The sequence below is a fragment of the Hippopotamus amphibius genome, chromosome 1, assembly GCF_030028045.1.
Source record: "Hippopotamus amphibius kiboko isolate mHipAmp2 chromosome 1, mHipAmp2.hap2, whole genome shotgun sequence".
NCBI classification, from domain to species: domain Eukaryota; kingdom Metazoa; phylum Chordata; class Mammalia; order Artiodactyla; family Hippopotamidae; genus Hippopotamus; species Hippopotamus amphibius.
This window is the reverse complement of record NC_080186.1, coordinates 152,101,318-152,127,490: the sequence shown is the minus strand read 5'-3', so window position 1 is coordinate 152,127,490 and position 26,173 is coordinate 152,101,318. Positions and strand designations below refer to the sequence as shown.

Below are 26,173 nucleotides of genomic sequence, written 5' to 3'. Positions count from 1 at the left end.
CAGCTTTCTCTGTGGACCTGAGGCTGCCTGACCTGCCCCTGTCTTGCCGAGTGACCTTAGGGCTGCAGTGTGGCAGGTGGCCTGTGGGAATGGCGCCCCTGGAGTTGTGCAGGGCCTCCGGGGTAGTATGCGGCAGGACCGGGACCCAATCCCTTTTCCTCGGGGGGCTTCAGCATCTCGTGCCACCAGGGAGTTGGGACCCCATCGGGGATGCAGACACGTGACTTTCATGTCATCACTCTCCTCTTTTGCTCCTGGGGGATGTGGCTGATGCACCACCGAGCTCTTTCCCAGTCCAGGCTCAGCCTCAAATCTCATGCCAGCGCCAGGCAGCCATACCAATTGAATTATTAGGTGAGCTGAAGGCTGTTTGCCGTTCTTCCATGAGACAAGGATCATCTGGCTTACCCAACTGGTGTTTGTGTCTTGCAGCCCTGAAACTAGCATCTACCAACTCCTCAGTCACGGGGACGGTTTTGCCTTCAAGCGTGAAAGAAAAAGCCAAGGTAAGACCACCTTCCAAGCTGTCGCCCATGGGAGTTGAAGTACCCTGTAGGACACAGTCCCCTGTGTCAGAAAAGGATAGGGTTGTGGGTAATTGCCCAACTTGGATTCAGATCTGAGTATCAGTCACCAACTGTGGCCTGTCCCTTCACCGCTGTGGGCCTCAGTTGTTTTTTCTTCCCTGTAAGGTGGGGATAATGCCTACCACCACGGGCCACTGGGCACATGGCACACCTGGAGTAGAGAGAATGCATCCTCTGGCCCTGCATTCGCCTGTTCACTCAGCAAATCATTGCCAATACAGTTATGTTCCAGGCACTGTGTGAGGCAGTGGAGACACACAGCAAATAAGACATTTGTGGCTCTGAAAGCTCGAGAAGCACTTTTTTTTTGGCCGCGCCACAGGGATCGAACCTGCGCCCCCTGCAGTGAAAGCATGGAGTCCTAACCACTGAACCACCAGGGAATTCCCTCGAGCAGCATTTTCTAGACTGGAAACTACTTAGAAAGTGGTCTGTGCTTTCCTTTGCTGGGCCACAGCCACTGTCTGTCACTCCTGTTCTCTGTAGGCAAAGACCAAGAAAGCCAGCAAGACAGTGAACTCCACGGCACAGCCTGCCTCCGGGAAGGCAGTGGCTCAGCTTCTCACTGGCAAGTCACCCCGGAAGGCAGCAGGGCCCTCAGCAAATACTGTCCTTGTCTCAGAAACTGAGGAGGAGGGCAGTGTCTCGGCCCTCGGAACCACTGCCAAGCCTGGTGAGGAGCCCTGCCCTCCAGGACCAGGCCCTCCGAGTGCGGGCTGAGGAGGCAGGCCTGGACACTGCTGTGTCAGGCCCTGGGGCGTTCTGGAATGCAGGGGGGTTGTGTTCATGATCGCAAGGAGCCCCACCTCAGGCCATCTTCCCCTCCCTTGGTGAGGGAGAGTCGGCTGCAGGGACACTTCAGGCTTTGCCGAGGGAGTGCGAGCAGCTGGGGCAGGGTTGGAGCGTTTGCTGCTTTGTTGCTCTCAGGTGGGTACAGGGCCCACCACAGAGGCTTAGAGCCTCAGCCCAGAGGCCTGGGTTTGCCTCCGTTTTTCATGTAAAAGAGGCATTTGCCCTGCCTGCAGCTGTGTGACGGTGGAAGCAGATTTTCTAAGCCATCAGGTCCTGGCATTTGTGTGTTAGGACCTGATATCATGGGCCTTACCAGGGCCTCAGAGCTGCGCAGGGCTGTAGGGAGCGTGTGGTGTGCACCCCGGCTGTGCGCCTTCCAGAGCGCGTGGAGGGTGCCGGTGAGGGGCAGGCGGGTCTGCAGAGGGGGGCTCTCAGTCCCCTCCTTGTTTATTCCTCAGGAATGGCATCCGCGGGCCAGGCATCCGCAGGCCAGGCCGACAGCTCCAGCGAGGACACCTCCAGCTCGAGTGATGAGACGGATGTGGAGGTAATTGCCACCCATCCTCAGGAACTGCCCTGGGCAAACCTCTGACCCTCCTGGGGGCCTGGCCAGGGCCTCGCCTACCAGTGGCACCAGATCGGTTCAGCCAGTGTTTCGGGGTGACTGGGAGCTGGGAAGGCTGAGGCCCATGGAGGTGGGGAGCCAGGTGCTGCGCACTGCACTCTGGGCAGGAGAAGGGTCGGGGTGGCGGGCGGAGATGCCAGCCTGCCTGTGAGGTGCGGGAAGCCTTCCTGCAAGAGGTGGCACTGGACCAGGGCCTTCACGCACAGGGGGCTTCACCGGGGAAGGATGTGGGGGGAAGGGTACTCGACCAGCAAGAGCTGCACGAGCAAAAGCCCAGGGGCAGGAAGGAGTGTGGCTGTCCGAGGGTGCGGTCAGGGTGTTTGGGTGTGGGTGAGGCTGCTGAAGAGGTTCTGGGCCTGCGGTGAACGCCCGGCCTCAGCACCGGGCAGAGGTAGGCAGGTCTTTTAGTCTGTGGCCTTGTCTATTCTGTGAATTGTGACTTGGGAGAAGTCCCTGCAGGTTATTCTTTATTGTGCATCTTCCAAGTACCAGGCCTTTGGGAAACGGTGGTAAGCAGGATGGGTAGGAAGGTGGAGGGGTCCCTCAGAAATTTAACTGCAGTGGTGATGGTTACTATGAAAGGGAAACGTACAGAGCCATGAGGGGCAGTAACAGGAATGCGATGCAGACAGAGGGACAGTGTGCGCGGGGTAGACACAAAACGAGTGTGGTGCTTTTAAGAAATGGTGATCTGAAAAAAACAACAAAACAACAACAACAACAAAACCAAATGAAACGGTGTTCTGCAATTTCATGAATGAGGGGGAGAGTGATACAAGGTGAGGTCAGAAGTAGGCAGGGGCCAGACCCATGCCTGACCAAGAGGACTGCTGAGAGGAATCTGGGGTTTATTCTGGAGGCTGTGAGAAGCCATTGCAGGGTTGCAGGCACAGAGGTAAGATGGCCTGATTTATGGTTCAGATAGATAGCTGGTTGTGTCCTGGGTTGGAGGACAGAGCTGAATAAATGTAGTGAGATGGTTGCAGTGGCTCTTGGAGTCCTGCTAGCAGGAGATGCTGATGGCTAGCACCAGGGCATCCAGCGGAAAGATGTGGAGGGAGAACAGTAGGATTCAGGGATGGATTGACCTGGCATCCCTGGTGCTTCCTACCTTGCATTCCTGCCTCAACCAGTAGCCTGTGAAGGTGGAGACTTTACTCCCAGCTACCCCAGGGCTAGCTGCAGACTGCTCCCCATGTTCTCTCCTCCCTTTGGGCCCTAGTTACAGCCAGCCATAAGGACACCCTGGGCTCCCATCCCCCAGGCCCTGCCAAGGGAAGGGACGACACTCCTGTCCCTGGGAAATCAGCAGCCAAAAGCATAGCTTCAGCGTGCAGAGAGGGAAGGAATATGTCCCAGGCATCTCAGCAAGCCAGTGCCGAGACTGGAGTTCAAATCCTAGCCTCCTGGCCCGTGGGGTGGCCACCATGATCATATACTGTGGTTGGAGCAGCAGACAGTTATGAGCTGTCCTGGTTGAGAGAGGCTGCCCCTCTGCTGGGCCCTGTGCCAAGCGGGAGAGTAGCGTTGTGGTTGAGAGCTCTGCCCCCAGAGCCATACAGACATGGGTTCAAGTCACAGCTCTGCCTCTTAGTATCAGTGTTGAGTGGTGTAACCTCTCTGAGCTTTTTGTCCTTTTCTGGAAAATGGGTGTGAAGATAGTATCTATCTTAGGGAGTTGTTTGAGAACTGGATGACATTGGGAAAGAGCTTTACAAACTATGAAGCATCTTACACTCCTTAGGGGTAGAGAGGATTATTCTGATTCCATCCTCTGTTCCAGGTGAAACCTGCAGCAAAACCATCGCAGGTCAAAGCCTCAGCAGCTGTGACCAAGGAGCCTCCAAGGAGAAGGGCAGCCCCGACCCCAGGGAAAGTGGGGGATGTGCTGCCCCAGGTCAGAGGGGCTGCTGGAACCCCAGCCAGCAGGGCCGAGAAGCCAGCAGAGGTCTCGGAGAGCAGTGAGGAGTCCGAGAGTGAGGAGGGGGGCCCTGCGGGGACACCCAGCCAGGTGAGGCCCAAGGGAAGCCTGTTCCTCGGGGTCCCCTGGTTCCCTGGCAGCCTGGGACTCTCCCCAGCCCCCGAGACTGGGGGAGTAGCTGTGTTATAGCACCTCCGCTGCCAGAGGAGACTGGCCTTGGAATTTGGGGAGAGGGAGGTGGACTGTGGGAGTTGAAGGGCAAGGGCACCTGGTTTTACTTCGGCTGCTTCTGGAAATTGTCCTTCCTGCCCAAGCAGCGGCCTGCAATGGCTGCTTCCCATAGGGCAGGTCCTGCACCCAACCCAGTCAGTAACCACTCCCCTTCACCTCAGTTTTCCTGTCTAGTAAGTGGGCTTCTGTCCTTGCCCTAGCTAGTCGTGCTGTGAAGGGACTTGAGTAGTTTTAATTACCTGATCCTCTGGCTTCTCAGGCCAAATCATGGCTAGTTAGCAGACAGGAAGTTGGTTGCATTCCATCTGCTAGGACCCCCTTCTCCTCGTGTGCTTGGCCAGAGCTGCAGCTGGGTGTCTAAGAGAAAGCCAGAGGGGCTGGAAAGCTGCTGGAATCAGAGAACAGGGAGGAAGAGGGGTCAAACAGGGAGTAGAAGGCCCCGGGGAGCCCTGAGCCTGCCCGCGAGGAGCCTTCCCACCCTGGGACAGGGCCATCATGGAGAACCGCTGTAGGGAACTGGTATCTGTTTGGGGCTCCGGGGATGATGTAGTGGTGGTCACGTGACATGGGCAGGGGGTGTGAAGGCCCCAGGAGTGAGGAGGTATGGCCATACTGGCTGGTTGACCCTACTGGCTGGAGCACCAGTCAAGGTGGGAGGTGGGGAGAGAAGCAGGGGGCCTTGTGAGCCCCACTAAGGCCTCGGGCTTTATTCTGAAGGTGTCACGAGAGGGTTTTCAGAAGGAGGGGAACAGACCGCACTTTCCCTTTTACTAGGTGAAGGCCTCGGAGAAAACTGTCCAGGTCAGAGCTGCCTCGGGTCCTGCCAAGGGGACCCCTGGGAAAGGGGCCACCCCAGCACCCCCTGCAAAGGCAGGGCCTGCAGCCGCCCAGGCCAAGGCAGTGAGGCCAGAGGAGGACTCAGAGAGCAGCAGCGAGGAGTCAGACAGCGAAGAGGAGACACCAGCTGCCAAAACCCTGCTGCAGGTGAGGTCTGGGGAGGGAGAGCCCCACAGCCGGTGCCCCACCCCAGGAGGCCAGCTGAGGGCTTGTTCTCCTGCTTCGCATGCGCCCCAGCCATGCTCAGAGCCCTGCCCCCCCTCACCATGTGGTGTCTGGTGTCCTTGACCCTGTCTGCGCTCCTGTGTTTCCTCACATCCACCGTCTGGGCTCCCTCCCCTAATTCTGTTTCTCCCGCTCTAGGCAAAGCCCTCCGGGAAGATCCCCCAGGTCAAAGCCACCTCAGCAGCTACTGCCCAGGTGCTTTCTCCTAGGAAAGGGGCCCCTCCAGCACCCCCTGGCAAGGCAGGGCCTGCAGCCATCCAAGCGCAGCCCAGGAAGCAGGAGGAAGACTCAGAGAGCAGCAGCGAGGAATCAGAGAGCGAGGGCGAGGCGTCCACAGCCGTGCCCCAAACCACGAGCCCGGCTCAGGTGAGGCGGGAAGGGTGCCTGGCCGGCCCTGTGTGCTGCCTGCAGAGACCCTAGGCCCTCCATTCGCCCTCCTCACCTCCTCTCTTAGCTCGCACACGTTCTCTCCCTAAGTCCCCTGTCCTGACCCTGTCCTTTGTCACTCCCAGGCAAAGCCCGTGGGGAAAAACTCCCAGGTCAGAGCTGCCTCAGCTGTGGGCACGGGCCCCTCAGCGAAGAGTGCCGTCCCAGGGCTCCCTCAGAAGGCAAGGGCTGTAGCCGCCCAGGCGGCGAGGCGGGAGGAGGACTCGGAGAGCAGCAGCGAGGAGGAGTCGGACAGCGACGGGGAGGCCCTGAGGGCAGCAGCCTCGGCCCAGGTGAGGCCCCTGCCTGTGAGGCTTTTCTCTCCCCGTCAGTGCTGGCAGCACCCCCCTCGCCCGCCACACACATGCACACACCTGTTGATGCTCTCCGTCTCTGTGGTTCTGCACACAGCCATGCTTTGTGTTTTCTCCTCTGAGCCTGTGTGTCTCCCTGCAGGCAAAGTCCTCGGGGAAAGTCCTCCAGGTCAGACCTGCCTCAGATCCCACCAAGGGGCCCCCTCAGAGGGCCGGGCCTGCAGCCACCCAGGTCAAGGCCGAAACGTCCAAGGAAGACTCGGAGAGCAGCGAGGAGGAGTCAGACAGTGAGGACGAGGCGCCCGCAGCCAAGACTCCAGCCCAGGTAGCTGTCCCCGTCGGTCAGCTCCACGGGGAGCTGTGGGGGAGGATGGCAGTGGGGCTCCAGCCCTGAGCAGATGGGGGCTCTGAGTCCAAGATCCTTCTCTAGCTTCTGACTTCTGTGTCCCCTCAGGCAAAATCATCTGTGAAAACTTCTCAGACCAAGGCCTCCCCAAGGAAGGGCACCCCCACTACACCCGCATCTGCCAAGGTCCCCCCAGTGCACGTAGGCACACCAGCCCCCTGGAAAGCAGGAACGGTGACTTCTCCAACCTGCACAGCATCCCCAGCCATGGTCAGGGGCAACCAGAGGCCAGAGGAGGACTCTTCGAGCAGTGAGGAGTCGGAGAGTGAGGAGGAAACAGCTCCTGCCACAGCAGTGGGACAGGTGAGGCCCGGTTGGTTTGGCTGGGTCAGGGCTGGCCCCCACGTTGGTCCTTTGGCTACTATGACACGCCTCTTTTCCATTTCATTCCAGGTGAAGTCTGTAGGGAAAAGCCTCCCAGTGAAAGCTGCCTCAGCACCCACCAAGGGGCCCTCGGGGCGGGGGACCACCCCGGTGCTCCCTAGGAAGGCAGGGCCTGCAGTGGCGCAGGTCAAAGCTGAGGTGCAGGAAGACTCCGAGAGCAGTGAAGAGGAGTCGGGTAATGAGGAGGCGGCTGCAGCTCCAGCACAGGTGAGACCTGGAAGGAGCCACCTGTCCCAGCCACGCCAGGGCCAGGGCCAGGGCTGAGGATGGGCTTACCTGGGCTGCTCTTGCCCCAGGTATGTGGAAGCCTGCGCGGCCTGAGCCTCATTCCACACTTTCCACTCTATCTTCTCTGCCCATCAGAGCTCCAGGGTCTCCTTCATGGCCTTTTGAGCCCCCACTGAGATTTCTTTTTACATAAGCTCTGTAGAGTACCCGTCTGCCAGGTGCCATCCTGTCTGGGGCTCCTTTGGCCCTGGCCCTTGGAGACCCCAGCCTAGATGGGGGGCGTGGACATGTACACATATTGTTTCAGCATGGTGTGATATGGTCGAGATGGAGTGTGTGCCTAGGCTAGCAGAGCATGGCAGGTGTTGGTGTCTAGGGGTTTCCAGGAGAGAAGACCGCTTGGAAGAAGTGGCATCTAAACTGTGGGCTGAAAGAGTTGGCCAGGTGACATGGAGTTTTCCAGGCAGAGAAACCAGCCTGCGCAAAAGCCAGGGGGCGGGAGAGTGCCCGGCTCTGTGAGTTTCCCCAAGCAGAGCCCTCTGGTGGGATCACTAGGGAAGACCATGTGAATGGCAAATGGTGGAAGGTTTGGAGCCAGGCTGCCTAGGTTCAAGTCCTAGCTCCATGTTCTAGCCGTTGATGTAATCCATCAGGGCCTCTGTTTATTCTTCTGTATTTTGGAAGTCAACCTGCACAGAGTTGAGAATTTGATAAGCTCTCACCTGCCACACCCAGCAAGGGGCCTGCAACATAACAAGTTATCCATCTCCCTGAGGGAGCAAAATCAAGAGTTGTCTTCCAGCCTGAGAGAGCAGGGAGAAGTGAAGATAGCTCACTCATGCCCTCACCCACCCACCGTTTATTATTTTTAATTGTCGTTTTTTCACTCACCACTCAGATTAGTCATTTCTTGTGTCTCTGTACAAGAGCACACATTTCTATGTGCTTTTTTTTGTTTGGTTTTTTGTTTGTTTTTTTGGTCCTGTTCTTACTGTTATCTCGTGGGACCCAAGGTCCTTTGATTTCTTTACTGAGATTTTAAACTATTCTTGGCCTTCCTAGAGTCTCAGCTCAATAGGCTCCTGTCCTGTTTTTCCAAGCTGCCAACACATTCCAGGCCAGTGCCTTAAAAGTTTGTGTGCCGATGATTTAAATATCTGTCTTCCCATTTGAGCCTCCCACATGTACCATGAGATGGTGTGCACTTGCTTTGGCTTCTGGAAGAGGCAGCTGGACCTTAGAGGAGTTGTTTGGCTCCAGCCCCACCAGCCCTTACCTCCAAAGCCTTTGCCTTTCCCACTTCCTTCTGCTACCTCTTGGCCAAAACGTTTCCAGCCACAGAAATGGTCATACTTTGGGGCCTTGTGTTCTCTCCGGTTGAAAAATAGAGCAGCCAATCCCTCTCTAGGGGCCTAGCCTTATAGCCTGATGCTTTGTCAGAAGATACTGCCTTTCCTAGCTTCAAGAGATCTGGAGAGCCTCTGCTAAAACAAGCAGGGCTGATAAAGAAGTCTTGTTGGCCACCTTCTTTTCCTTGCCTTCATCTGAAGCATGAGCATAATAACTGCCTATGTTGTGGGGTTATTATGAGGAGTAAGTGACGTAATACTTGTATGGCCTCACCCTCAAAGGGCTGTGCACACTAACTGGGTTCTACTCTGCTCAGCATTGCTGGGGTCAGGAAAGAGTCAGAGTCTCTGATCTGCTCAGAGTCACCCAGCCAGCTCAAGGTAAACCATCCACTGAGGAAATCGAGGTTCAAAACAAACAAATTAATGAAGTCAGAGGATGGGTTCTGGAAAACCAGATGTGCCAGAAACTCAGGAAGGAGATGATTCACAGTTTAAATGCCATAGACAGCCCTTGTATGAGAAAGGCAGGAGAGAGATGTTGAGTCAATGTTTGATGAATGACCAGATAAGTGGTGCCGGTGCCTTCTAGGCCTGACCTTGTGATGTATGTTGATCTCTTATGTCCTGTAACATTGTTACACTTTATCAGTGTATCAGTTCTGATGACTTTGGTAGATTCCTTAGGATTTTCTGTATACAGATCATGTCTGCAAAGTAAGGACAGTTTTACTTTTTCCTTTCTAATCTAGATGGCTTTTATTTCTTTTTCTTGCCTTGTTGCACTGGCTAGAACTGCCAGTAAAATGTTGAATAGTAGTGGTGAGAGCAGACATCCTTGTCTTGTTTTTAATCGTAGTGGTAAAGCATTGTCTTTCACTGTTAAGTGTGATGTTAGGTGTAGGTTTTTCATAGATTTGGTTGGGTCGGGCAGTTTCCTTCTATTTCTAATGTGTTGAGAGTTCTTATCATGAATTGGAATTAGATTTTTATCAAATGCTTTTTCTTTATCGAAGTGATTTTTTTCCCTTTGTTCTGTTAATATGTATTGTATTAGTAGATTTGGGGGTATTAAATCAATCTTTCATTCTTGGGATAAATCCATCTTGGTCAGAGTGTATACTCCTTTTTATTTGTTGCCAGATTTGGTTTGCAAATCATTTGTTAAGGATTTTTGTGTCTGTGTTCATAAAGAATGTTAGTCTGTAGTTTTCTTGTGATATCTTTGCCTGGCTTTGGTATTGGGTGATGCTGCCTCATAAAATTAGTTGGGTAGTATTCTCTCTTCTGTTTTCTGAGAGTTTGTTGGATTGGTATTATTTCTTAACAGAATTCATCAGTAAAGCCATCTGGGCCTGGGCTTTTGTGTGTGTGTGTGGGTGAAGATTTTTAGTTACTAACTCAGTTTCTCTAATTGATATTGGTGTATTCAGATTTTTTTCTTCTTGAATCAGTTTATATTTTGTACCTTTTAATAATTTTGTGCACAGTTAATAATTTTTGGCTTTCTAGAAACTTGTCCATTTTCATCTCAGTTGTCTAATTGGTTAACATAAATTTGTTGGTAATAGTCTCCTATAATCCTTTTACTATCCATAGGGTCTATAGTGATGTCCTGCTTTCTTTCATAATTTTTGGCAATTTGTGTCTTCTGTTGTATTTCTTGGTCAGTTTAGCTAAAGACTTATCAATTTCATTCTTTTCAAAGGAACAACTTTTGGCTTCATTGATTTTTTTTTTCCTCTATTATTTTCCTATTTTCTATCTCATTTCCACTGTGATCTTTATTATTTCTTCCCTTACTTTGAGTTTAATTTGCTTTTCTTTTTCTAGCCTTGTAAGGTGGAATCTTAGATTTTTTATTTTAGCTTTTTCATCCTAATTTAAACATTTAAAGGTATAAGTTTCCCTCTGAGGATTGCATTAGCTTCGCCCCATGAATTTTTAAGTGTTATATTTTTAATTTTTGTTCTTTCAACCACGTATTATTAAGAAGTGGGTTAAGGGACTTCCCTGGCAGTCCAGGGGTTAAGGCTCTGCACTTCCACTGCAGGGGGCTCAGGTTTGATTCCTGGTCTGGGAACTAAAATCCCACATGCTGCACAGCACACCCACACCCACACCCACACACACACACACACATACACACACACAAGTGGGTTAATTTCCAAATATATGGAATTATACAGATTTCTTTTTGTTGTTGATTTCTAATTTAATCCTTTTGTGGCTGGAGAATATGTTTTGTATGATTTCAGTCCTTTTAAATTTATTAAGACTTGTTAGGTCAACTTACGCTTGATGTCTTTTGTTTTTGTAAGTCTATGTAGACAACATTACTCCCCTCTGGATGACTTGAGTTCTGTGCTGATTACCACCTTAGCCTTAGTCATGCATAGTCTATGCTTTAGACAATTTTCTTTCTTCGATTCATGGCTATTAATTTTACTTGGTCTCATGTGAATGAGGGAAGCTGGATTGTGGGGCATATCTCTGCTCAGATGACATCTCTGAATGAGACAGGGACTTTGAGATGCTGCCAAATTCCTCATCCTATTTCACATTAGCAGGGCTTCCTTTCACACTCTTATCAAGGATTTTGCTCTTTGTTGCTCTTGTATCTGTAGGTCTGTATTTGCTGGAGACTCTGACAAGCTTGAGGGGATTCCTTGGATATCAGTTAAGGTTAGGTTAAGCTGAAGAAAACTACAAGCAACAGTGGTTTTCTTTTTTGTTCTGCCATCCTGAGTACCTGGCTCCCACCTCATAGACTAAGATGGCTGCTTGAGCTCCAGCTATTGCCTCAGCATTCCAGGCAGCAGAGAGGAAGAAGACATGTCTTCTACATGTGTAAGAAAGTCAAATGTATGGTTGACTTACATTCATTAGCCAGAAGTTAATCACATGGCCACCTAGCTTAAAGGGAGCTTGGAAAACACCTTTATTCTTAGTAGTCTCATGCTTAGCTAACTCTAAGAAGAGTGCTCACAGTAATGAGTTTGAGTGCTTATTGTGTGCCAGGCACTGTGTTAAACACTGTGAATCTCCCATTTAATCCTCACCCTTTCTGTGGGTGGGCCTTATCTATTCCCATTTTACAGAGGAGGAAACGGAAGCCTAGTGAGGTCAAATGATTTACCCATGTTCACACAGCTACGACTGAAAGAGTCAGAATCCAGACTCAGGCGTCTGACTCCAGAATTGGTGTTCTTGGCTAACTGCTCTATCACATCTCACCTCCTTTCCGTAATTCCCTTTCCCCTTCCAGGTGAAGACTTCAGTGAAAACCCCTCAGACCAAAGCCAACCCAGCTGCCACCAGAGTGGCTTCAGCCAAAGGGGCAGCATCAGCTCCTGGAAAAGGGGTCCCTGCAGTCGCTCAAGCCAAACCAGGGTCCCTGGCCAAGGCAAGTAGGACCAGAGCCAAAAGAGGTGCCAGGGTGGGATGGAGAGGAGAAGCAAGCAGAGCAGTGGCCCCAGCCTGGACAAGGGTCCTGCGCAGGCGGGAGTAACCTCCCCACAGCCGTGCCATGTGTGGGGCATCACCTAAAGGGAACCATGCTTTCCTTTTCCTTCCCCAATACTGTTCCCTCCTCACGATTCAGGCAAAGCCACCAGCGAGAGCCCCGAAGAGCAGTGCTGTCTCTGGGAGAGGCCAGGCATCTGTGCTGGCTGTGGGGAAGGCAGTGGCTGCAGCAGCCCAGGCCCTGCCGGGGCCGGTCAGGGGCCCGCAGGAGGACTCGGAGAGCAGTGAGGAGGAGTCGGACAGTGAGGAGGAGGCGCCCGCTCAGGTGAGGCCCAGGAGGACCGAGAGCAGCCCTGTGCTTCCCCTCTGTTCCAGGAGCCACCTACAGCACAGCTACACGTGCCCCATCCATCTCCCGCTTCCCTTCCCTGATTCCATTTCTCTCACTCCAGGCGAAGTCCTCAGGGAAGACCCCCCAGGTCAGAACTGCCTCAGCCCCCACCAAGGCGTCCCCAGCACCCCCTGGGAAGGCAGGACCCCCAGCCGTCCAGGCCAGGAAGCAGGAGGAGGACTCGGAGAGCAGCAGCGAGGAGGAGTTGGACAGTGACAGGGAGATGTCGGCAGCTGTGCCACCAGCCCAGGTGAGGCCTCATGAGGAAGCAGCTACCGTGCCAGGCCTCCAAGCCACCGCCACCTACTCCTGCATCAGAACTTGGGTCCAGGGCCAGGTGAAGGAGAAAGGCCAGATTAAGGCTCTGACTCCAGGATCCTTTCCCCCAGCTGCTGTCCCCCATGTATCCCTAGGTGAAACCTGCTGTAAACCTCACCCGCCAACCAAGGCCTCCCTGATGAAAGGTGTGCTAGGCACTCGCACATCTACCAAGGCCTCCACAGCACACGCAGGCGCACCAGCCCCATGGAAGGCTAGGCCAGCAATCCCCGCCAAGCCCCTAGAGGTGTCACAGAGAGCCATGAGGAGGCTTGGACTGTGATGCAGGCGCCTTGAGGCCCTGGAGCGCTGAACGAAGTCACATCCCTCACCTGGGCCTGGGGCCTCCTACAGGCACGTGTGTCTCTCATGGAGAGCTCTTCTAGCTTTAGGGTGAAGCCTGGGGAGTGGGGAGAGAGAAGGAATGAAGAACCGACTTTTATCTAGACGATTTTCCCTCTCTCTGCTTGCACAGAAGTAGTTTGGGGTGACAAACTCCAGGACTCACAGGGCTCAGACGTGATGGAAATGATGGGTGCAGGCCTGGTGGAGGTGATAGATGGCAACTGACATGGAGCCTCGGTGTCAAGAGGGACAATAGGCAGTGGTGGCAACCAGGGCAAGCTGGAGAGCCCTTGTCTCGTCTAGAAGGATGGTCCCTGTCAGCTCCAGCCAGTTGTGACCTGGTGGAAGTGTACCCTTCGTGTGGCCAGATCTTCCATTTCTTACGGGAAGCTGGAAATCCCTGCGCCAGGCTGAGCTCCAGCCCCTCCTAGATTTCTGTTTTCTTCATGAGTAAACAAGCACCAAGCAGTGCTAAGTGCTCCTAGTACGAGTCTCTCTGCCTTCAGTGCATCAGACCAACTACTGAACACGCTGTCTCGTTGATAGAGATAAAGGGATGAAGGATGTTGGCCCTGCCCTCAAGGAGGTTAGTCTGTATGGCAAGACAAGGTGACTGGATTATTGGAGAATGTGCTGGTAGTGCTCTGTCTGATGGAGCTGGGAAAACAAGTGTGTGAGAAGCCAAAAGAGATGATTGAGGAGCTTGGAAGAAGACCTGGGGTTCCCTAGACACAAAAGTAGAGACAGGCACTCCAGGTTAGGGAGGGGGTGGTAGAAAGGGGAGGGGATGTGAAGTCAGGTGGGGTCAGCAAAGGCCAGCTGTCCTGTAGGCAACAGTCACTTCTAGTTGCTTGTTACCAGTAACATGTGTGGGGGCCTAAATGCCAGACTAAGACACAGGGGTCCCAGCCATGTTTTGGACTGCGATGCTTTTTATAGTTTTAAACAGGTTGTTGTATCAGTCAGGACATCCTAATCTGCAGGAGAAAACAAGAGCGACTTCACAAGAGCTTAGATGGTAAGGGGATTGGATATCCACACAAAGTTTCAGGGAAAGGCCTCTGTAAAGGTGGTTCCTTCAGCTCAGCGCCATCTGTCCAGCTAAGCATCATTGGTGACTTAGATTTCTTCCATCTCCATGCCTCATAGCCTCATTGTCACCGCAGGGCTGCAGCATCTCCTAAAGAGCTAGGGAGGCCCCCAGTTGACTTCCCCTCCTCTTGTCTCCTTGACCAGATCTAAGGCATGTGCTCTACCCGCCCCCTGCCACTGCCCAAAGAAGCCACTCACTGATGAGGGTTCTGTAGTTCCCATGATTGGCTGGGAGAAGGAGCCACCCTCTCCAGAGCCTGTGGTGGGGGCCACCAGAACAGAGTCAGGGTTCTGTTAGCCGGGAAGACACAGGGGCATGGCTGTTGCAGTGTGCATTGTTAGCTGACCCATTTAAAAATTGGGAAATACACAAATCAGGATCTTCGAACTTTTCTTAAGAATTCGGAGGCTCCAGCAACATGGTCCTGCTTTTCTGAGTAGTGAACGTGGGCCCTTCACACCCGTGAGGAGGCACAGAGCTGCCCTCTGCCCTAGCCTGGGCTCCCCTGAGCGGGTCACCACCAGTGCCCTGCTGAGTAATCGCTGCTCTCTGAGTGCTCCTCCGGCTCCCGACTGCTGTAGCCAGCCAGCCCCCCTCATGTATGCCTGGCCCGGCGGGAGAGGGTAACAGCGGATTGGAACACTCAGCTGGCTCCTGCTTTTAGCTGGGGGTGTGGCAGTCAGATGTGAGCTGTGCTGGGGCCACTGGCTCACCCCTGCCACCTTGTGCCGGGCTACTGTCCCCTCTTGTTCAGGACGCCTGGCCAGCAGCGCGCCGGCCCTCAGGTTTCAGTGGTGTCCGGATCACACATTGCTTTCATGTTGAGAGTCAGTTCTGGAGGGAAGATAGGCAGAGTGGAGGCCTGTGTGCCCAGTGACTGTGGGGCATGCCGGGCCAGCAGCTGTCCCCGCACCGTGTGTGTGTCGGGGGGTCATGCTGTCTTCCCCGGAGAGCGAGGGTCGTTGCTCGCTGGCCGTGGTTTCGCCACCCTTGGCCCCTCGGTTGTGCTTCCCCTCGGCTAACGAACACCCCCTCGCCCACCATGTGCTTGTCCCGTCAGAAGGAGGGTAACTCCAAAACTGCCAGAAGCAAGGCCCTGGCCCCGGCACCCCCGGAGAAGAAGGCAGAGGGGTCGTCAACCAGCAGTGACGAGGAGCTGCCGGCGAGCCAGGTAGGCCGAGCTTTGTCCCTGAGGACACTCGGGCTCAGAGCTGGGCGGGTGGGCCCGGGCGTGGGGGCAGGTCTGCCCCACTGAAATAGCACTTCCCAGTTGCCTGAGTTCTTCCCTCTATTTTAACACACTCACCTTCGTAATAACCCCGGGAGGCAGGCGGCAGAGCCAGACGGGGTGGGGTCAGAGCCGGCTCCCCCACCCACCAGCGGCGAGGCCCAGGCGCACCTTAACCATGCTGAGGCCCAGCCGTTTCAGCTGTGGACAGGCAGGGGGACGGTCCTGCCCCCCGGCTCTGCACGCTGGCGCAGGGACACAGCTTGCTGCCTGACAGGGAGGGCCTGTTACTGCGGGAGGGCAGCGGGTGGTGCGTCGGGAATCACAGCCCAACAACTTGAAGTGATTTCCCCAAATTCTTTTGAGCCATAAGAAGCCTAGGAAGGGGCAGACGCTGGCCCCTGGCTCCCTGAGTACGCCTGCGTCCTGTTGGGAACTGGGAGACTTAGTGCCAGGCCTGTCAGCATCTCGTGGGCCTGGCCCCAGACCTTGCTCACGCGCCGGCAGCCCCTCCTCACACACTGCTGGCCGTCCTCCCCTGACTCTCCCCCTGAGGGCAGGACCGAGCGCACCTTGTCTCCCCAGCTCCAGAGGTCCACATTCACCCGTCTAAGCTTCTGTGTGAAGCCCGGGCCTTTCCCGCAGCCGGCACTGCCCTTTGTCCTCCTCTAGCCCCAAGCTCCTAGACGCTTCTGCCAGGCCCTTCAAAGATACTAGAGTCTGCAGCCCCGAGACCAGCCTCTTTAACCAGCTCCCCTTAGCTATCATACCACGTGCGGATCAGTCCATCAGCAGAGGCAGATGCCATGTGCACACCCCCCGTGTGAGGGTGCTCCCTGCCTTTCCTTCCTAGCCTAGGTCAGACACAGGACGATGGGCAGCTCCATCTACCACGGTCACTTCCTGAGTGCCGAGGACTGTGCTAGCCCCAGACTGTCCTTATTCCCTTCCGTCCCCACAGCAGCCCTGGGGTTGTGGATAGGTGCTTTTACTCCCATTTTGAGGAGGCAGGAATGAGTCCCAGAGAAGTTGGGTGAGCTGCCCCGGCGTCACATGGCTGTAACAAGGGGACAGGCCTGGTGTTTGAACCCAGGCTGTCCGGTTCCGGGCGCTGCCTCAGCGCTGCCCTCTCCATGGCAGGAAGAAAGCAGGGCTCGGGCCCTGCCCTCTGGCGCTCTGTGGAGCCTTTCAGAGGCTGCCTCCTTCTCTGAGCGGGATCTACCGCTGGGAGGGAGGGGCTGCTTCGCCCTTCTCTGCGGGGGTGGACTAACACAATTAAAATGAACAGCGTGCTTAAACTGAACCATTTAATTGGTACGTTAGTCCTCAAGATCCTGGAGTCCCTCTTAAAAAAGCACAGAGAAAAAAGTCAGCACTTTGTGCATTCCCCGGGGGGGTTCAGGGCAGAGAGCACAGCCCGGGGGAGCGGCAACCTCCTGCTAACTGGGGGGTTTTTAGCTCCTTAATCCCCAGCTCACTAATTGTGATTATTATCGTTATTATGCATTTATCAAGCGTTTCTCTATTGATGAGTTTCAGCGTTTTTATTATTAGCCCATCAGTGCGAGAGAGCGATTGATCCCAGGGTGGTAGGCAGAGCCCCAGGCTGGGAGGGAGAGAGGGGATGTGGCTCCCTTCTCAGGCCCCTCACTGTGCCTCCGTCTCCCCCTCTGCAGGGGATGGGGCCCGCCCCCTTGCTCTGAGAGACACCTCAGGGGGTGCTCCGTGGCTCAGCCCCGTTGTGCTGGCATTAACCCCAGGTCAGGGTGGGTGCTGGGGCCTGGGTAGGTACCAAATTAAAAAGACAAGACCCTGCCTTCAGAGTTCCAGGTTGAGCCAGAGAAAAAGTGGGGAGCTATAAGAAACTAAATTAGAGGGCTTCCTAGGTGGCGCAGTGGTTGAGAATCTGCCTGCCAATGCAGGGGACACGGGTTCGATCCCTGCTCCAGGAAGATCCCACATGCCGCGGAGCAACTAAGCCTGTGCGCCACAACTGTTGAGCCTGCGCTTTAGAGCCTGTGAGCCACAACTATTGAGGCCATGTGCTGCAACTACTGAAGCCCAAGCGCCTAGAGCCCATGTTCCGCAACAAGAGAAGCCACGGCAATGAAGAGCCCGTGCACCACGCACCACAACGAAGAGTAGCCCCCACTCACCGCAACTAAAAAGAAAGCCCGCGCACAGCAAAAAAGACCCAACACAGCCAATAAAATAAATAAATTAAAAAAAGAAACTAAATTAGGGTGTTAAATCAGAGCCCTAGCATGGATGGTCCTGGAAGGAGTTCCTGTCTAGTGCCTGGAGGACTAGCTTCCAGCCCTGGCTCTGACACCAGTTTGCTGGTCACCCTGGATGGGGCTGCTTGCCCTCTCTGAGCCTCAGCCTTCTCAGCCTCTGGGGTGAGACAGCGTGGAGGCTGGTGAGCTATGGCGGCTTCAGGCCATGTTGCTGGGGATAGGATTTCTCAGCTCCCTGGAGTGAGGCTGGCCCAGGCTCTGCTAACTGCCAGAAACTGCCGGGCAGTTCCGGCAGAGGCTTTGGAGAAGCGCTGCCGTCCAGAGCTCAGGTACCTCCATAGCTGTGTCCCTTGTCCCCGGGGTCAGCAGCCTGGGCCAGCCTGGCCCCCACCCCCACTCTGCGCCAGACTGGAACGAGGGCACTCTTGTAATACGTTCAGCTGTGACTTCTCGAAGGCCCCTGGGCTTGGTCCTACAGGCATCAGATCCTGTAGGAGGAAGAGAGCTCCTGCATTCCCTCTGGGCCCTCACTGCCCAGTGCCTACAGGGGGCCTCCAGCCAGACGCTCAGGCTGCTTCCATTTGTAGTGGATGTTTTCTGACCTACCCCAGAAAGAAGGCACTTGTCACCCCTGTGTGTACTGTGCTTTGCGGCTTCCAAAGCAGACCAGAGGCCCTCCGGTGAGTGAGCCCAGGCTGGGGTTACTAACTGAGGCCTGCAAAGCTCAGGGGCTGGGCCACACAGTGAGGTCGTGGCAGAGGTGGGATCAGAAGTGCATCCCGCATACCCCTGGGCAGAGCAGCCCACCGTCTGAACCCTCCTCTCCAGTCCAGGTCTCAGCCATGGTCCCCCTTGTGCCCTACCCCCAGGCCAGGGGGTTGGGGGTGGCGTGGGCAGGTAGAACAGGGAGGAGGCTTCTGCTGCAGAGCTGCTTTTAACATCCCAGACGCTATTGTTTGCCTTAGTGGGTTCGTTGCCTCTCTTCGTCCCCGACAATCTGTTCCTCTGTCTTCTCACATATATATAGATCCCCCTCCCTCCACTGTAAGCCTTCTCCCACTTTCCATCCTTCTCTCTTTCATCACGTGGGAGGGAAGGCTCTGGAAGTGGCAGATCAGAGCAGCTGTGGGGGAGGCTGTTTGGCAGGGGTAGGAAGGGCCCAAGCCCAGCAGAGCTTCCCCCTCGGGCGGGCCCCTTTCTGCTTTCCTTTGCACTTTTCCTCTCCCGCAGCACCCTGGGAGGATGTGGAGTCAGGCTCGGGAGGTGGGCAGGGTGGTGTGAGACGGATCTGGGTCCCAGACCACGGCCATGAGCGGCTCCCTCCTGCTGCCCTCCGTCTCCCTATGGGGGTGGTGGTAGGGGCAGAACTCAGACCAGACCTGACCTTTGGGGAATGGAGAGTAGGCTCCCTGGGTGCCCTCCTGTGCAGTGGGCATATTCACTGGAGCTGTGGTTCCCAGATGTCTGCAGAATACCAGGGGACGCTGCTTTCTTTCTCTTTCTTTCAATGTCTTACTGGAAAATGCAAAGCATACGCAAAGATAGAACAGTGTACAGAGCCCCCAGGTTCCGTCGGTAGTTCTGAACTTGTGACCGGCCGTGTTTCACCCAGAACTTCGACTCACTGCCCCAATACCACGGATTCCCTCCTTTTGTTTTTAAAGCACAGTCACTGAAAAGTTGACCCACCTAGTCAGCATGCCCATTTCCCCAGTTGTCTCATGAATAATGTGTTCTATATCTGGTGTGGTCAAATAGGAGTCCATATAAGAGCCACACACTCTGTTGGGTCCCTTCGGTCTTAGTCTGTTGATTTTCCCTGCGCAGTTTATTTGTTGAAGATACGCGGCCGGTGTAGTTGGGTTGCTGCACCCTGGCCGCCCCCTAAGGAGGCGGCTTCAGACTCTTGGGCCAGGGGGCAGCTAGATTGTAGGCCACTCCTCGGACGAGTCGTGTATTACCACCAGGCAGCTGAGGAGGGCGGTGCTCAGAGTGCCCCACGTAGCAGGCGTCTGTCTCTGAAGTCAGCCAGAAGAAGGAAGCTGAATTGCACATTCTGGCCCTGACTCTGCTTCAGCTAGGCTGTGTGACCTTGGGCAACTCTCCTCACCTCTCTGGACTTGTGGTTTTCCCATCTGTATGATGGAGCTAATGCTGCTGACCTCAGGGGTTCATGTGAGGGTCCCTTGGGCTCCTGTGAGCTGTGAGGTGCTGTGCGGGGTCTTAGCGGGTATGGGCTGGGAGTGAGCTGGGAGTGCCCTGGGCAGCTGGAATGGCCTCTGACTGCCCAGCCACCCCGAGCTCTCTGAACCCCTTGCCTTATAAAACCCTCCCTTACCCACCTTCCCCTTCCCCTGGCCAAGCCTTTAATCACTGGGGGGGTGTGTTTTGTTTTTGTTTTTCAAGGTGATTAAAACCCCTCTGATTTTTGTCGACCCTAATCGTAGTCCAGCTGGCCCAGCTGCTACCCCCGCCCAAGCCCAGGCTACAGGCGCCCCGAGGAAGGCCCAGGCCTCGGAGAGCACGGCCAGGAGCTCCTCTGAGAGTGAGGATGAGGACGTGATCCCCGCCACGCAGTGCTTGACTCCTGGTGAGCACAGGCCTGCTATGCAGGGCCGACTCCCCTGCTGCAGCTACCAGACACACACACACACACCCCCACCACCACCACCACCCCATCTCTACCCCACCCCACCCCCTCCACACACACACACACACACACACACACATCCCCACCCCACCCCACCACCACCACCACCACAACCCCACCCCCCCATCCCCACCCCACCCCCTCCACACACACACACACACACACACACACACACACACATCCATTGAGGCCCAAAAGGGAGGAGACATTGGCTGAGTCACAGCAACTTGTTGTTGGTCTGGAGGGGCTTAGGGCAAGGTCTCCGGGCCCCGTGTTGGTTCATCCCAGTGAGGGACTGGCTCAGGAGAAATAGCTGCTGGGGCTTCTCTGTGCTGGCTCTAAAGCTAGAACCCAGACCAGAGGCTAGAAGCTGCCGGGACCAGTTTGTAGTATAAGGAAGAGCTTCGTAACAATTGACTGTCTAAACATGGAGAGGGCTGTGAGGTAGTGAGCCTCCCGTTCCTGGTGGCATGTAAAGGGGTGAGGTAATCCTAAATAGAGACATGTAGGGAAGGATTCCTGGAGACAGGACCAGATATGGGATTTTTTTGACCTTTGACAATCTGTGATTCTAACAGTGATAGCAAGAAAATGGTCAATTACTATTATTATTACTAGAACACTTTTTAATGAAGGTATTAATACCTGACCTTGGTAGGCTAATTAAGACATGCTGATTGGCACAAAAGAAAAAACCTCACTTGTAATCCCACTGTCCAGAGTAATTACTGCTAACATTTTTTACAACTATTCACTTTACAAAAACCTAAGATAACACTGTGTGTTTTTAGTGAGGCTGTACTGTACACATGCTCAGTAAGCTTTACTTGATATGTTGTGGCGTTACATATTTACAGCGTGATCCCTGCTGGCTACAGAGTGGGCACTGGGGTGGGGATCCCGCAGTTGACGTAGCCCGTGCAGTGTTGGAGGAAGCTGAGGGTTTCGTCTGGGGTGTCCGGCTGTTCTAAACAGCGCTGTGGTGAGCGTGTGGAACTGAGCCTCTGCACGTGACCACAGCTGTTCTCAAGAGAGACGGTTGTAAGTGCGTGGAGAGGCGTGTTGGCTCCAGTGCCCTGGTGCCCTGCCTATGGCTCAGGTGGAGCAGCCTGGCCAGCGAGGGGGACCGAAGGTGGGGAGGGGCCGAGGAGGAGGCCTGGGGTGACGGCCGCAGCAGCCGTGTCATCCCCCTGTAACGTGGAGGCGGTCGCGACCCCCGCCTGAAAGGCTCGCGATGGGGATTAGACAGGCTTCTATCACACAGGCCGTGGACACCGCGCCAGGTCTGCGGGATGGGCCGAGGGATGGGGTGTTGCCGCGCGGGGGAGGCCCTGGGGCTCCTGCGCCCTGACACGCCCCCTCCTCCTGCATCTCAGGCCAACCAAGGGCCGCCCTCAGAGCCAGCGTGGTGGGGGCCCGCAGCAGTGAGGACGCCAGTCGGGTGTCTGAAGGCAAGAAACAGGAGGCGCCAGCCCCTCAGGTACCTGGCGGGCCAGGGGGGTCTGTGTGGGCCAGCGGGGCTGAGGGGCTCCGTCCTCTGCCCCCACTTCCCCCCGGGGCTACCGGGTGGCACCGCAGTTGCTCTCCCCCACCCCTTCGAAGCCAGAGCCTTTCCTGGCCGGGCCATAGCCCTGATCCGTGCTCCCGAATTACCCTGGCGTGGTCAGGAAGCGTCATCTGGCTCGTGGCGCCCGGCCAGAGCCAGCGCTGCTCCCTGAGTCCCGCGGCCACTTTTCCAACAATGTCAGGCCGTTGGTTTGTTTTCTCTCCCGGTTTGCTGTGAACAGAGGTTCCCCTTTGTGAGTGTTCATCGTAGTGACCATTTGCATGCTTGCCAGGCTTCACTGTTTTCAGTGCATTTTTATTTATCTGGTCCTTGCTGGAACCTAAAAACCGGGCTGGGGAGAGTTAACGGCTCATTGTTCAAACAATGAAACTGAACACCATGCCCTCAGCAAGAGGGTTGAGACGTGTCCAGGATGAGGCAGGGTCAGAATTCGGGGCTCCTGGCTCCCAGTCCATTGCTCTCGGGGCCATAGCAGTTTGTTTCCCTGACCCCTTGCACCCGTCCCGTTTTTCTGAGGCAGAAGGGAGAGCTGGGGAGGCGGCAGCAGGACTTGGGCACCTCCACTGAGAGGGGCTCTTCATGAGCTACGGCTCAAAAAGAGCTTCCTGGGAGCATGGGTGCTGAGTGGGTGGCTGGGTTGCGGTCACTGCACCCAACAACCTGCATCCGTTTGGCCGTTCCGCCAGTGGTTGGCGCTGAGCATCTGTCCGCGCGGGGCACTGAGGACACAGCAGGGAGAAGACAAGGAGGGTCCCTGCCCTCGTGGCGTTCCCAAGGCGGGGGACAGCCATTAAACAAGGAGACCAAACGTTAAAATACTCACCAACTGGTGGGTGCTTTGAAGGAAACAGTACAGACTAGGGAGCAGTGGGAACCCCTGCTTTAGAAAAGACGGATTGGGGTGGCCTCCAGAGGAGATGACACTGAGGCCAGAGAAGCAGCCAGGCCTGGGTGAGCTGGGGAGCCCGCCAGGCAGGGAGACCGGGTGCTGGGACCTCTGCGGAAGCACTTGGGGGTGCGAGAGCTGGAAGAAGGTGGGGTGGCAGAGGGGCCAGGCCTGTCAGCCCCTGGTGAGGGCCGCAGGGGACCTGGAGGTTTCAGCAAGGGGCCGCGTGCATTTCTCATTCGTTCTCTCTCCTTGGCTGCTGGCAGGGGTGGGAAGCCGAGCGTCACGAGGGAGACCGCTGAGGAGGCTGTTGCAGCCCCCAGGCTAGAGACTCAGACGGAGTGGTGGGGCTCCCGTGGGGCCCGAGCTGCTTCCCCCCCTGGACTGGGAGCTGTCTTTGGACCTCTGAGAATGATACGATTCGCTCATAACCTGAAGCCTGGCACCATTTTCTGCCCAGCTGGTGGCATTGCCCCTTTGACTGCCCTTCAGTCCTCCACTGCAGCTCCAGGTTCCTCTTGCAGCTGCAGGTCCCCTCCCACCCCAGCCAGACAGGATCTGACCAGGGCGTGGCATGGTTGGCATCCTGAGAACCTGGGAGTCTCAGGGCTGCCCTTGGCTGTCCACAGGTCACAAAGAGGAACCCCGCTCACCTCCCGCTGACCCAGGCTGCCCTGAAGGTCCTTGCCCAGAAAGCCAGTGAGGCCCAGCCTCCTGCTGCCAGGACCCTGTCTTCAAGTGGGGTGAGCTGGGGAGCCGAGGGCCAGCCCCCACCCCGGAGGGGACAGTCGTCAGAGACCACAGAGGGTCTAAGGCAGGGCCCAGGCAGGGGCCTGAGTCCCAGTGCCAGCACGGAGCTGCCGCATGATCGTAGCACATGCACGTACACCCCCCACCTCTAACCCCCTCCTCGGGCTTCTGCTGCCCGTCTTAGAGAGTTGTGGGGGGACTAAATGAGACGTGTGTGCGAAGCAGCTATCACTGTCTGGCCCTTAAGTGAGGTGTTCAGTAAGCACCAGATCTTATGTCCCCTAATTTTTCCTTTCACTCTTTCTCCTTTCACCAAATTAGACTGACAGTGCTCTGGGAACACTCCCTGCAATGAGTTCCCAGAGCACCTCTGCACAGGCCAAAAGGACCAACAAGCTCAGAAAACCTGAGGTTCCTGCAGCCCAGCGGGCCACAGCCTCTCCTTCAGGACACCCCAAGGCCAAGGCCTCTGGGACCTCAGATGACAGTGAGGACAGCAGCGGCAGCTCTTCAGGGAGCGAAGACGATGCTGGGGGGCCCCGGGGGGCCCCATCGGCCCACAGGCCAGGTGAGGGTCCCGGGAAGGAAAGGCTGGGGGCCCTGGTGGATCCCTAGGCTCAGGCCTCTGCTCTGTGTCTCCACGTGTTCTGCGACGTTGGCCTAGGCATCCCACGCAGGGCCTCAGTTTACCCAGCTGCACACCCCATGACGAAGTTTGTCCGCATGATAGAAGAGACTGTCTTACTTGGCCGTTTGGCCACTCCCAGCTGTTCGGTATCAGGCTCCCCTAACTGACGTCCCAAAATCCCAGGGCCATGCCTCCCTTGAGAATTAGAAGGTTTTGGCATTCAGGTGTCTCACCGGAATGCTGTGAATAGCTGTAGACCTTGGAAGGGAGCCGTGGGAGCACATGAAGCCTTGGGTGGGCGGGTGAGGCACATACCCAGGGACCACGCCATGCCGGGGCCCTCCTGAAGGGCCCTGACCTGTCTAGCTGGCAAGGGGTACCTGGGGCTCCCAACAGCAGGGGTCCCCAACCAGTACTGGTCTGTGGCCTGTTAGGAACCCGGCTGCACCGCAGGCGGTGAGCGGCAGGTGAGCGAGTGAGGCTTCACCTGCCACTCCTTATCGTGCCCCATCGCTCACATCACCTGAACCATCCCCCCACCCCCCCGCCCCAGTCTGTGGAAACGTAGTCTTCCACGAAACTGGTCCCTCGTGTCAGAAAGGTTGGGGACTGCTGCCAAATAGGATACCTGTACTTCTCCAGTAGGCCCAGCCCCCCCCAGGAGGGAGACCTTGGTGGAGGAGACCTCAGCAGAGTCCAGTGACGATGCAATGGTGGCACCTTCCCAGGTAACCGCAAGGCGGGGACTGCCAATCTGGGGGGGGGGGGGGGGTTGGGGTGGGAGCCCCAGGCCAGGTTCTTACCCAGCTATGCAGTCTTAGGCTGAGGTCACCCCCTGGATCATGGGTCTGGGCCCTTCCTCTTCCCGGGGGCCCTAGGCAGGGTCCTGTCAGCGTGGAGCCAGGCTGGTTCCTGCCCTGAGGCCCCATTTCAGCATAAAGTCGGGAGTAAAAGACTCCTGGAGTCTTTAGAAAGGGTTCTTACCTTGATTTTAGGCGATTCCCATATAAAAACATTCTTTAACAGATGGGATTTCTTTTAAGGTTATCATCTGTGTGTGGCAAGCGCTAGTGCTTTTCCATTTGCATCAGTAATAAGTTCCTTTCTAAATGTGCCTGTTTGAAATATGTATTAATTAAAATAGTGCAGGAGGGATGCATGGAGGGCTGATGTGCCCAGCGCCCAGCAGGGCTGGCCCGACCTCAGGAGTCCCTGTGCTGGTGTCCTCACAGCAGGCCATGCACTGCTGGGCTTCTTCACACTGGGCTTCTTCAGTCTCTCCTCTCAGGTTATGTGACCCCTGGGCTGACTCCAGCTAGTTCCCAGGCTTCAAAGGCCACTCCCAAACCAGACCCCAACCCCTCGGTTTCCTCTACTCCGGCCACCAGAGATGCCTTGGACGGCAAGCAGGAATTGGAGCCCCAGCAAGCAGCTGGCATCATGTCCCCTAAAAGAGGTAAGTCGAGGGCCACAAAGACACAGCAGGGTATAGAAGTTAAGGCAGGCAGCCCCTTTTCCTCCCTTAGGAGCGGTCCCACCAACATGGTCTTGTCTGCCAGCAGGGCCTCCAAAAGTGAGGCCTGGTACCCCTACATCAGGCCTGGAGGTGCTCATCAAAGTGCAGGGGCCTACACCCGGGTGTCTGGCTCCTGTGGTCTAGGGCAGCCTGGAGGTCAGCTTATCGAGCCCTGTGGGATGCTGGTGCACCTGATAGGGTGAGCCCTGCCTTAGAGGACCTGCACCTTGACTTACAGGGTAGGTCTGGGCTCTCTCTAGCTGTTCCTGTTGAATTTGTTGTTTGTTTTGTTTTTTTCTCTTTTTTTTGCCAACATTGGGTCTTCATTGCTATGTGAGGGCTTTCTCTAGTTGTGGCAAGCAGGGGCTACTCTTCATTGTGGTGCATGGCTTCTCAGTGCAGTGGCTTCTCTTATTGCAGAGTATGGGCTCTGGGCGCGTGGACTTCAGCAGTTGTGGCTTGCGGGCTCTAGAGCACAGGCTGAGTAGTTGTGGCACACAGGCTTAGTTGCTCTGTGGCATGTGGGATCTTCCCGGATCAGGGATCGAACCCTGATGGGCAGGCAGATTCTTAACCACTGCGCCGCCAGGGAAGTCCCTACCTGTTGACTTTCCTTCCTAAGAAGTGGGCTGATGGTGCAGAGTGTAGGGACTTAGGGTAGCTCAGACAGGCCACTTTTGGGGAAGTCTCCAACACATGGCGAAGACCCCAGGTGATGGACTGATGCTCTCTAAAGCCTCAGACAAGCCCCCTGGCCGCGCTGGACCTCAGTGC

At 55.6% G+C, this 26,173-nt stretch overlaps 1 protein-coding gene across 5 annotated transcripts in view; it reads left to right on the top strand.

Annotated features, from left to right (window-relative positions):
* TCOF1 (treacle ribosome biogenesis factor 1) overlaps positions 1-26,173 on the top strand; it is a 37,579-nt gene that overhangs the window by 6,655 nt on the left and 4,751 nt on the right. For 2 of the 5 annotated variants that reach the window (XM_057731007.1, XM_057731024.1), the window contains exons 4-23: positions 433-506; positions 1,074-1,260; positions 1,838-1,926; positions 3,788-4,015; positions 4,931-5,140; positions 5,357-5,584; positions 5,731-5,937; positions 6,101-6,283; positions 6,413-6,667; positions 6,758-6,955; positions 11,594-11,731; positions 11,930-12,115; positions 12,243-12,431; positions 14,998-15,108; positions 19,809-19,992; positions 21,429-21,532; positions 23,135-23,248; positions 23,577-23,823; positions 24,526-24,611; positions 25,159-25,339. In XM_057731007.1, the coding sequence (XP_057586990.1) occupies positions 433-506; positions 1,074-1,260; positions 1,838-1,926; positions 3,788-4,015; positions 4,931-5,140; positions 5,357-5,584; positions 5,731-5,937; positions 6,101-6,283; positions 6,413-6,667; positions 6,758-6,955; positions 11,594-11,731; positions 11,930-12,115; positions 12,243-12,431; positions 14,998-15,108; positions 19,809-19,992; positions 21,429-21,532; positions 23,135-23,248; positions 23,577-23,823; positions 24,526-24,611; positions 25,159-25,339 (3,399 nt within the window). The remainder of the gene's footprint in view (positions 1-432; positions 507-1,073; positions 1,261-1,837; positions 1,927-3,787; positions 4,016-4,930; positions 5,141-5,356; positions 5,585-5,730; positions 5,938-6,100; positions 6,284-6,412; positions 6,668-6,757; positions 6,956-11,593; positions 11,732-11,929; positions 12,116-12,242; positions 12,432-14,997; positions 15,109-19,808; positions 19,993-21,428; positions 21,533-23,134; positions 23,249-23,576; positions 23,824-24,525; positions 24,612-25,158; positions 25,340-26,173) is intronic. The other 3 variants (XM_057731033.1, XM_057731018.1, XM_057731042.1) reach the window with 3 other exon arrangements.